This window comes from Phasianus colchicus, chromosome Z (genome assembly GCF_987193195.1).
Source record: "Phasianus colchicus chromosome Z, bPhaCol1.hap1.1, whole genome shotgun sequence".
Classification (NCBI taxonomy): Eukaryota; Metazoa; Chordata; class Aves; order Galliformes; family Phasianidae; genus Phasianus; species Phasianus colchicus.
This window is the reverse complement of record NC_143476.1, coordinates 15,676,025-15,688,419: the sequence shown is the minus strand read 5'-3', so window position 1 is coordinate 15,688,419 and position 12,395 is coordinate 15,676,025. Positions and strand designations below refer to the sequence as shown.

General features: G+C 33.4%; 1 protein-coding gene across 2 annotated transcripts in view; it reads left to right on the top strand.

Annotated features, from left to right (window-relative positions):
* The window catches only part of SLC27A6 (solute carrier family 27 member 6), a 38,803-nt gene that overhangs the window by 22,142 nt on the left and 4,266 nt on the right, over window positions 1-12,395 (top strand). For both annotated transcript variants that reach the window (XM_031602665.2, XM_090131783.1), the window contains exons 5-8: window positions 2,855-3,049; window positions 9,787-9,877; window positions 10,983-11,181; window positions 11,789-11,886. In XM_031602665.2, coding sequence (XP_031458525.1) covers window positions 2,855-3,049; window positions 9,787-9,877; window positions 10,983-11,181; window positions 11,789-11,886 — 583 coding nt within the window. The remainder of the gene's footprint in view (window positions 1-2,854; window positions 3,050-9,786; window positions 9,878-10,982; window positions 11,182-11,788; window positions 11,887-12,395) is intronic.

The window sequence follows — 12,395 nt, the reverse complement described above, 5'->3', positions numbered from 1 at the left end:
AGGTGACTCAGAATACTTTGTCTGTGTTTTTGTGAAGGGCTCAGTGTGTGCTTCCTAAAATAAGTTATCAGTGTATAGTTGCAAGCACAATATAGTGCTGACCAGGACCTGAAGGAATGTCATGGGGCTGTGTCAGGATGGGGGGGAGGGGTTAGGTCGTGTGTTTGGAAAAGGTTCTTCACCAGAGCATTGCTGGGCACTAGAACAGGCTCCCCAGTGCAACCGAACTGACTGCAGTCCCAGAAGCATTTGGACAATGCTTCCAGATGTAGACTTGGGAAATTCAATGATCCTTTTCTATGTTTCTTCCACTAGAGAAACAACCTCGTATTGTAGTGATAGAAACTGGCCAAAATAACACGAAGAACTCAAGAAATTGAAATAGCTGTGCTTATCTATGATGATGTACTTGCCCTTTTGAAAGAAAATATAAGCAGTGTATGTTACTGTTTTCTCCCTCATCCTAGCCTGTCTTTTCAGCAAAATGTCAACATGCTTTTATGAATCTGAAATGTAAGCACAGACTCTAATTCACCTTTTTTTATTAACATGGGCTTTAGAAAATTAGGATGTTCCCAGAACTGATGAATGACTCACTAAATTAGTGTGTATAAATACATACTTATTTGTCTTTTCTGTTCATTTTGGATGAACAGAATCTATTGTGTGATTTTTCATATTCTTTGAAGAGGCAGTGCATTTGAATAATTTGGTGCTGTTATTGAGTGGTAACTGCAGTTTGGTTAATGATAAATTAATTTCAGATTAGCACTGAAACTCTAAGGAAAATATCTCATTTTGAAAAGCTTTAAGTCAAGCTGACTGGAATGTTCCAAAGATGGCAGATGATTTTCTGGGGGAAATAAAAGGCTTTCTAGACTATGTTCGAAGTAGAACTAAAACACTTTTTAAAAAAATAATAAAAATAATAAAATTATTACACATAATTATATACAGTAATATATATATATATATATTTATTGTTCCTTGACAGTATTGACCTTTGTTGACCTTTGAATGCCTTATCACTTCAGATAGATGAATGTCTACACAATGTACTGTATCCAAAGTAGGAAAAACAAATTGCTCTAAAAATTACAAAATTAGGCCAGTTTTAGACAATTTATTACAGGTCATGTTCATGGATAGTATTGTTGTGCTGTGTTATACGATACTTGGTAATGATTTTGCAGAAAGTAAGTGAAGTTTGTGTGTATGTAATTAGAAATGACTTTTTATCAAGTCAGAAAAGTAGAAGTAAGGTAGAAGAGGAGAAAGAAGAAGTGGAAGAATAGAGTTGGTGTTTAAAAACCCAACGAATAGTAACTGGAGGAGACTTGTGAGTGATGTAGTTTTGGGATAGTATAGCAGAATAATGTTTTTGACTGTAATCTGCCAAGAGCTGTCTGCATTTAGTGAAATGTATTAATTCCTTCCTGAAGTGCTGAAGAAAGGCTCTGAAACTGGATGATGAATTTTCCGAGTTACTGATTTTGAGGGGACAGAGAAAAACTTGATTGGTTTTCATGATTTAGGTGATGAACTTGAAATGTTACTGTGTGTCAGTTTTTGTGACAGAAATAAGAATTTACTACCTTCGTGAAAAACTTGAATTGCAGTCATCAATGAGATTCTGAGAAAGTCTTGTCCATATACTCAGTAAAAGAAAGTTTCCTGCTTTTAACATGCAGAATACATAGAGTCAGCTGACCAGATCTCTTCCCAGTAATGCTTTCTTCTGCTTTTCTGCTAGAATAAAGGTGCTAAAATGATTTTTTTTCTGAAAACTTCATTCTGAAGACTTACCTAATTTATCCTGGACTAGAGCTGGGAGGAGAGACTGGAATAGAAAACAAAATAGGGACATATATGTGTGTACATACATATATAGAGATATAGGCATATAAAGGAAAGAGAATATGTGTGCATGTATGTTTATATATGTATATAAATGTATGTATATGCATACATTTGCATAAGTATACATATACAGAGATACATATAGATGGTGTTGGAATACTGCAGTGATACAGAGTCCTAAAGGTATATGGTAACAGAATGGTACCTGTATTTCTTTTTGTCTCATTTGTGTGGTATTCTGTATTGCCACTTGCACTGATTAAAAAGGGAGTCTTGTTTTAAAATAGATGAAATTAAAAAAAACCCACATTAGGTCTTTTGCTTTCTGGCACTTCAGCTTAAATCTGATTTCATTTTAAGTTCTCCATGCAACCATAAGGTTTGGGAAAGTATTCATAAATTCAGTCTCACTGAACTGGCTGAACACAAACTATACTACTTCTTCTAATAAAAAGTGAAAGTTGACAACAGTAAAGATTCAAGATCACTATATATATATATATATATATTGCCTATATTGATATACTGTATACCAAGTAATGTTGAACAAAACTTTGCAAGTCTTAATATTAAAAAAATACGGAAAATGACTCATATGTAGTGTGTGGGAAGAAACAGGTATTACAAGTGTATGGAATCTGATTGTTTCTTTTAATCATTCTGAAAACAGAAGAAAGTTACTATTAATCTCTGCTGACTTTAACTACTTACCAGAAACAGTGCCTACCTTTCTGTAATTTTTCCATTTTTCTAATTTTGCTCTGCTTGAAAACAGATGGAGATGATATGCAATCACTTATATAAATTAGTGTAGACATTGTGCAGGCAATCATTTACATGTTCAACAAGACAAAAAATTTTTTATTGTTTTTTGAGTTTGCTAACTTGTAGCTACAGGCTAGTTATACTAGCTTTCTTTAGATATGTGCAACAATCAGATGTAGTTATGAAAATACTCTGTTTTAATGCTTTTTTGTTTTGTTTTTTTTTACAGAAAGATGGAGAGAAAAATCACAAAGTCAGACTAGCAGTTGGAAATGGAGTAAGAAATGATGTATGGAGAGAATTCTTAAACAGATTTGGTGCTGTTAAGATCTGTGAGTTTTATGGCGCCACTGAAGGAAACATTTGTTTCATGAACCACACAGGAAAAATTGGATCTGTTGGACGCACCAATTTCTTTTATAAGGTGACTTCTTATATTTTACTTGGTAAAATGGAGTGCTGAAAGTCAGCGTATTTCTTGGTTTGACCACAGGACATGGGACCTGAGGTATAAGCTAAATACTCTTTGTTATTGCAAGATTAATTGGCAGTCTGTAAATTCTTGGCTGTCAAAGTATTGTTGATCATGCTTAGCACCCAACCGAGTTACACTTTCAGCAGGAACACTGGAAGTTTTAGAGTCCACAGGACTCATAAATGCCTTGCCATTCTTAGTAGAGTTTTTAGTAGATTCTGAATATAAAGACCAAATCTTTGCTACATTAAAGGGCAAAAAAGGAAGTTAAGTTTGTTTTAGTAAGTACTTATGAAATTAGCATCTGTGAAGTAAACACAAAGAGTATATTTATATTATATAATACTCTGTGGATATTTGGCATAAATGAGAATTGGTAGTAATAAAGTAACACATAAATAAGGGATATTTTGAAGGGATATTTTATATAAAATATACCTAGATATAATTATATATAACTCAAACTGTACTTCATGTAATCTGCTTCCTTATTCTGAAATTTCAAAGCAAATATATTCCATATATAAATATTGTTGTGTAAATACAGCAGAAACTACTTACCAGTTACAGTAATATAAAAATTCCATGCCTGTGCCTACCATATCTTCTATATTTACTTTGTTCTTGATTACTTAACATAGAAATTTTTTTTGTTCAGTACTTATGGCATCTTTTGTATTTCGGAGTCTATTTCTTGTATTTCTGTAGCTTTGGCAAAGTTACATCTCTTGAGAAACAGTACATGTTATTTGTATCATACACACTGTCTTCTCCTTGATGTATCCAAGTAAATGAAGGACTATGAAAAGGGTCAGCTTACAACTTGGATGTTCTCACACATACCTTAGAGTATTTCACCAAGAAATCCATGGGTTTCACCCTTTGGCTACTATTAATACTATTTTTGAAATGACTACAGAGGTCAGTAAATAACCTGGGTCTCAAGCTTTAGATATTAAAGATTACTTATTAAAGCTTTCTAGCAGTGAGACTACATCTTTAATACCATATTGCAATTTATGCATATTTGTACTCCTGAAATAACTAGGACTATACACATCACCTAGAATTTGCAAAAGTAACCAATACCCGTGTATACTGATCCTCATATTTTAAGTGATTTTTGTGCTTCTGAAGAAAACTGATAGGAAAATGTTAAGTCCAATCTATTATCACAGGGAAGTAATAACACTTTTTGGAAACCTATCTGAGTGAGTGAGGTGGCTTCAGATGAAGACAAATGGGTTTGTTTACAGCTTATACGTTCCAGGGTCCACAACTTCAGTACAGCATCACATAGACTACCTCACAGTTCAAGCCCTAGAGCAATTGCTGTATCTTTGTTTCAGGGATGGGAACCTATCAGCTGGTGTTTCATCAGACCTTGTAGGGAGAAACACTAAGAGAGAGACGGCAGGAGCTGCTGTGTTTCTTAGGAGCCACTGAGAGCTCAGGAACTAAATCAGACTTTGCTGATTTTCTGTGTTATGTATTACTGATAGTCTGTAGTACACACAGTGGACATCAAGTGCTAATAGGTATCTTTAGAAAGATACAGGTCACTACAGGGAATCAGGGATCTGTAATGTAAGGAGCAGTAGCTGAATTAGGAACCTTATAGCTAATGTTACTTTTTTTTTTTTTAAATGACCCTAAGCCATGTGTTGTGATTTACTTGTAAACCTTTTTTTTTAAAAAAAAAAATCTTAAAAAGTTTTATATTTGCTCAAAACCTCAGTAAATTTGTTCTCCCAGTTTTAGAGTTCTGACAGTTTAGTCAGAAGTCAACCTCCTGGAAATACCATATGTAGGTTTCATCATAGAGAAGATTAGATTTGAAATTACCTATTTATTGACATTATTTTCTGTGTCTTTAATCAACTAGTGTGTGGGTTTTTTTTTTTTTTTTTTTTTTTTTTTTTTTTTTTTTTTGCATATGGTAGTAGTAGCACTTCATATATTAATAAAATTTGCCTTTTGATTTCCAAAAGGAAGATTAGCATTTTGGTTTTCTTTTTTTTTTGCACATGAAACATACTACTTGTTCCTCTTTAAGGATCGCTCTTAAAATTTAAGGCAATTGCTGTACATTAAGTGAAAAGTACCTTTTGAAAACTGCAGTTAAAAATAAATAAATGCAATACTTGATTCCACTAGATACTTTACATTACTTTGTGTACTGCTCCAAGTTAAAACTGGTATAGTCTGTAGAAACATCAACATAATCTGCTAAGATAATTAGGGATTGTTTGCTTACTTTCTCAGTATGTAATAAGATAATAAGAGATTTTTTAAATTATAAAAAGCCATTCATTACATTTGGCCTGACCTGACATCAGAGTACATTCTATCTTTATCAATACTCTCTTTTCCCTAAAAATAAGTCCACAGTAAGTCTTCAGTTATTTCTATAGTTTCTGTTGCAAGTAACTAAAGCACACTGTTGTCACAGGCTCAGTTTTTAGCTATTACTGTTCTTCACAGGATCTGAGGTGTACTGGCTGTCAGTTCTTCCACCAGCCTGTATTAATCTGGCATTCTGTATCTGTAGAGTTTGAGAAGACTTAAGGTTGTTGCTGAAAACCAAATTCAGTGCTGAGATAACTTCACCTCAGTTATGTGGACATGGTATGTTTAGCTAGATTGTTGGGTAACTTATATGACCCCTATTATATGTTAGCAGATCAGCCAAGATTATCTTCCAAATTGAGGAGTTCTCAAAGGCTTCTCCAAAGCAGCATCAAGCATTGTTTCATAACCAGTGTGCTTTGATCTAATTGCATAATGTACCCAATTTCTATCAAAGAATTTCTGCCAGCAGAACAAAATGGCACATGATCCTTTTTTTTTTTTTTTTTTTTTTTTTAGTACAATACTTAGATGTGTCAAATTACCAGTTTTCTAATACATTAACTGCTGGGGCTTTGCTCTTATTTCCTGTGCAGTCCTTCTGGAACAGCTTCTTCAGTCTTCTTTGTGACACTCACTAGTTAGCAGGAGCAGCTAGTTCACCCATATGATGAAGCAGAGCAGTGCTGATATGAGCAAAATTTCCTGTATAGTGCAGTTGTAGAAAAGCCAAGGAGAGGTAGGGAGAGAGACACAATCATGAAAAACAGCATAAGATATACTTTGTAAATTTTCATACTTAAATTCTTAAGTTTGTTTATTTCTGTATGTGTTTTTGATTACACTGCAGTCAAGTATTGTGACACACAAACTCATTCTATACTGTTATGACATAAGTTAGTGCTGACTTACTTCAGGCCTTTGTTGTTTTTAAATATGTCTTACAGGTTGCAGATTATTAGGCAGCACTTACATTCTGAAGTGTGTAGCTGTTACGTTTGTTTTTCTTATTTTGAATGACATTTATTAAATATCTACCAACATGCAAGGGAGAGCAGCTCTTTTTCTGGTTCCCTGACTCTTGAGCAATCTGAAGTTGGAAAGGGAGATTGCCTCCTACTGGAAAGCAGAGAATTGCACAAGGAAGACCCACCCGTTTGGTTACTAAATTATCTTGTTTCTGCAAAGAAATAGTACAACAACATTTGAAATCTTATTTTGATGTGGAATGATATGAAGAGATATCTTTAAACAAGCATTCTGGGAATTTCGAATACAATTTATACCTGGGAATAGAAAGAAGTTTGAAAAAGGGGAGAAGAGATTTGTGTGATTATGTGATAACATTAAAGGAAGACATGTACATGTTCCACTAGCATGGAGATGAACTAAATACAGTATAAAAGTCCATCCATACATATATCAAATGTGTAGCTGACAGGTAGGTTCCAGGTACAATATTTTTAATGGGGAAAAACTAAATATACATTTCATTTCTGTTGTACCCAATGACAACGTGGCAGTTTCTAAAGGTGAAATGCAGAGAATACAGCTATCAGAGACAAATTGAGCACTCCAAATGAAGGAAGTAAGTCTTCTGTTAGTACCTGCCGAATGGTGGTTGTGATGGGAAGTTGTACTGACAAATACTGGGGTTCTATACACTTATTTTCCTAAATAATTTTGAAGACACAAGTGAATGCATAAAAACAAGGTGAATGGCATTGCAATTGCCAGGTATCCAAGAAGCCATTGTGTATGAGATGCTAACTCAAGGCAATGCTCTTGTTTCCACTTGTTTATTTTCACACTATACTCATTATATGATGGATTACTTGAAAGTGTTATATGGTATATAAATAAATCCCTAAATATGGATATTCATAATGTCAATACAGACTCAGTGAACAGAATAGTAGAAAACTTTGGCTAGCATTTTAGATGATTGAAATTTTGACACCATCTTGAATTTTTTTTACAGAGAAGATAGTGCATAGATGATTACAGTAATAAATGACTGTCTGAAGTTTACACTTGATATACATCTCTATGTAGCTAATGTTTATGATTGATGTTATTATGACATTAAAAGTTTTAATGTGTTATGATATATATATTTGTAGAAATTGGTTATGGGAAAAAGCTCTCAGCATCTATCAAATATGTGTGTAAATCTATATCTTGCTCTGAAATATATTTTATGTGACAGCAGAGAATATGCAATGGAGGAAATGGAACTGATGAAATCCAGTGCAGCTTATAGTAAAGACTAAAAATAGTCCATGACAACCCTGAAAGATTATTCCAATTTTATTTATAAATTTTAAAGACTTATCGTATGATTCTAAATTTCTTACTCAAAATTGTTTGGATGATAATCATCTGTAAGCTGAGATACACTTAAGTCATATTTATTGAAAAGAGCAGTTGATAACAAATCTGAAATTGTTTCAACAGTCAAAGCATCATATGTGAAACAGCAGTGCTGAATTAGTATTACGAGTTTTTCCATATAGCTCTAGAACAATGTGGCAGAAGTGATCACTCTTAGTTTAAAAACAAAGCCATGTTTAAAAACAAAGCCGTGTCTTAACATCCTGGAAAACTTTATTCACAGGCAAAAGTTTGACATGTGTCCCTGGAATTTCATTGACCAGTGGAAGGGAAAGACAGATAAGCTAAAAAAAGTATTGCTTCTGCTTTCACTTATCAAGTATAGCTTGTAATGAGTTTTCAGTGCGTTCTTTTTTTCCTTGACTACAGATCGAAACTGTAGGAATTTCAAAACTATTTTCAAAAAAATATTTAAACATTCATGTTGCCAGTCTATTAAAAAAAAAAAATACCCAGGGTTTTGCAGTGCCACTATTAACCAACATCCAAGTGGCACAGTAAGAGACACTCATGTTGCAGTTCAAATCATCTTACGTTTCAGTGAGATCAGTGTTGATTTTTGGTTGATCCATTTGCATAGTGTTCTGGAGAATAAAATACAGATTAAAATGATGAGTGCTGCATACAGTACTCTGTGAAAATAATATTGTAATGCTTCAGCGGTTCAGGCTGTTTTCCAGTGAATTTTAAATGAGATAAAAGAAAAGTAGGCCAGTAACCAGACTAAATGCTTTGCTCTGGAGCCTTCATTTTCTACTATTTAATATGAAAAGAAAGTTTACTGCACAGAGACAGCTGTTTGCCTAGAAAATATTTTGGCTCATAGTTTCATGTTGAATATCTAATGTCTAATATGTGCTGTTTTCTCCTTGTAATTGTGTATTTGCATGATTTATTTCAACAAAATAACTGGAATAGGTGTAGTTAATACGCCAGAGTTGGAAGCACTAAAAGATGTATGCAGCAGCATAAATAGTAAATCTCAATGGTCATTTAGATGACCTCAAGTACTAACTAGCTTCTGAGCAGTTAAAACAACATAAAATAATGCATCAAACAGTCTAATACAGATACAGACACGTATTTTGATCTCTGAAGGAGAAAATAGATGAAAATGAACATGAGCAGGGCGTGCTGCTGTTCTAATTAAACACTGATATCAGAATAACATATCACACTATTTCATTCTTATTTATATTATTCATTGCATTTGTTTTGTCATATGAAACCTATTGATGTAGTAAGCATCAGTGCAAAAAAGAAGTGAAACAGAAGAGCAATTTAATACAGAAATCCAAAGAAAAGACTCCAAGAAGAAATATCTTCCATTTAAGAAGAATACCACCCATCCTACTTATCAAGAATAAAGCAGTTATCTTGAAATTAAGTTGAATTGTGTAGCATTTATCAACTTCAAGAATTTAAGAGCTACAGTAAAGTATTAGATTAAGAAAAATCCCCTTGGCTTTATTGAAAAAGTGTCTAATTTCTGGATCCTTACTTGATTTTGCACACTGTAACGTTGTTCTTTTGATCAGCAGTTAAAAATGTGCATTCCCTGTTGTTTTAGACAGCAGAATACCTCAAGAAGCCTTTTTATATCAGCTTAAGATGTCCGTTCAGATTTCATATATGCTTCTACTACTCTGATCCTTGTAGACTGTACTGATATGTGGGTCCCACAACTCCTCTGTAAGAAAACGAACAATACAATTCTGTATCTTCACCAAGTAATTTTGAAAGTTACACGATCACAAAAATGTGTGTTAGTTATCTCCAGGAAACTGTGTGAGTTTACACACTTTTTAGTTTATTTTTAGTTTCAGATGAAACTCTGATCTACTTTGAGATGAGCAGGACTAAAAGTTTTCTTGCTTACATCTGCTGCCACCAGATGTCACTGTGTAGATGAAAAACTGATGACCTTGTTTTCCCTTTTTCAGCTTTTTTTCCCATTTGATTTAATCAAGTATGATTTCCAGAAAGATGAACCAATTAGAAATAAGCATGGTTGGTGTGAGAAAGTTAAGAAAGGTAAGTATGTATTACAATGTATTACAATGGTAATTCAAACACTTCCAGGATCTTTTTTTTAAGAGACCTTACAGTAGGGATACTGTACTGTACAACATAAACTATTAATCTTCAATTCTAACAAAAGCAATACGAATTTTAATGTAAGACAGACTGTTATTAAGCATTGCAGTGCTGACACCAAAAGAACTTAGGAGATCCTTAGATATATTCACAGAAGTGCAGCGTGGAAAAATGACAGAGTGATACAGTCTCTAAATATGAAGAAAATGTGTCTTTTCGAAAAGAAGTTAACATATTGAGGTGATTGCCTGGGAGATCTATGAGAAAGACTGGTGAATTAGTTGAAGTGCTTTTTGGAGAGACATTAAGTGCTTTTGATTAACTGCTCCTTTATGCGTTTTATCAAATACATTGCTTGATTATAACTGTCTTCAAAATGCTTATCAGATATCTAGTATCTCTTTATTGTGCTTATTTTCAAAGATATGCTAACCTCATATCATCTCCTTCATTTTTGAGGAAGAAGAATTATATTTAAACTCCTATATTTTACTCAAAAATGAAAGCAGTGATGTTTATCACATCACTAAAAATCTTCAGAATTTTTCTCAGAACTTCTGAACTTCTGAGCCTAACTATGGATTTACTGCTTTGGTCAACCAGCTGCTCTTTTAGATACACTGGCTTTTTAACTGATTAGGGAGCTGGTAAAGTTGAGACTCATCACTAGAAATCCAGTAAGGTGTAGGAAGAGGAAAATACTATTGGCACTTTGAGATGATAAAAAAATGTATTAGTGAACTCAGAATTGATGGCTGAGAACTGCTTAGTCAATAAGAAGAAACATATAACAGAAATTTGAACAGACAGTTGCTCTGTGTGTTTATGATCACTTTGTGTGTAGGGGTGACATTGCGAAGCAGTGGTAAGAGGTTTTATTATTTTATTTTATTATTAAGCTTTTATAACTTGGGCTTAAATACTGAGCCCTGCTAAACTTGGTTCCTGATTTTTGTAAAGTCCTATGTAGCAAATTAACACCAATGGCAAGTATAGGATTTGTGTATTTTAAGTTTACATCTGTTTCCACTTCTATGTACAGGTGAGGCTGGTCTTCTCATTTCCCAAGTGAATGCAAAGAACCCCTTCTTCGGCTATGCTGGCAGTAAGAGACACACAGAAAAGAAATTACTCAGTGAGGTATTTAAGAAGGGTGATCTTTATTTTAATACTGGAGACCTAATGGTTCAAGACCATGAGAATTTCCTGTATTTTTGGGACAGGATTGGAGATACCTTCAGGTATAATCAATATTTCTTTTTATATCTCTTCATTAAAAACCAGACAAGTAGGTTAGAATATTCTAACTATATAATCTATTCTAACCTACATGTGATCTATTTGTTTTCAGCTAGAAGTGGTCAGTTTAGAAGTACGTTGATGCAGTATAGAATCATTTTGAAAAGGATGACAGGGGCTTCATTTTGCACAAAGTTCTCCTGCTAAGCTGGATAACTCATCTCCAGTTTTGTAGGAATTACAGGTCTTTGAAAAATCCTTCCAGTGATCATACTTATCAATGGTAATTTTGCTGCAGGCAAGGAGAATTGGATACAGAAACAGATAAAAATAGTGAAATAGTAAACTGTGGTCTCATCTTATATATTTGGATATACATCAAAATTTTTAAATCATCAGGTTATGATAAACGTGCATTGTACTTCATAGTGATGGATAATATCTGGTAACACTTTAATTACTTGCACTATCTTCTGGTAATAAGATCAGTGTACCAAGATGACAAGCAAGAACAAATATGAGCTATTAATAATCTAAAATGAATTGAATCTTTTTAAAGATATACTTATGTCTCCAAAGGATGAAAATATTGTGTTTTCCACATTTTAGATGGAAAGGAGAGAATGTTGCAACAACGGAAGTTTCTGATGTCATTGTTATGTTGGATTTCATACAAGAAGCAAATGTATATGGCGTATCAGTGCCAGGTAATAGATGCTTCAGCTTTATTTTTTCCATCCTCTGTTGCTTGCTTAGTTGTTAACCTTTGTAACTCTTTTATTTCATGTTGTAAACCCATGAATCATTTCAAACTGAGTCATCTTTTTAATATGTAGCTAGAATGTGTATGTAAATAATGAAGATGCCAACTGTTTCTGAATGAGGCAGAACATTTTTATGTGCATGTAATATGTACTTTTGAAAAGTTATCTTTCATGAAGTTGTGATAGCTGCATAAGCTAAAGTTTCAAGCTTTATTATTTGACAGTCATGGAAAATCCACATTTTCATGTGTCAGAATAAAATAATGTCAACAAGGTAAGAATTAACATAGCTTTAAAGGACGTATGAATACATTCTATTTTATTTAAATTTAACTAAGCCTCATAAACTCTTTACAGACAAGAATGTTAGAAAGCCAAGGTCATTACAAGGAATAAAGAAAAAAAAAAGAAATTACTTAAAAGCAATTACCTTCTTTTCAGATTTTTTTTGT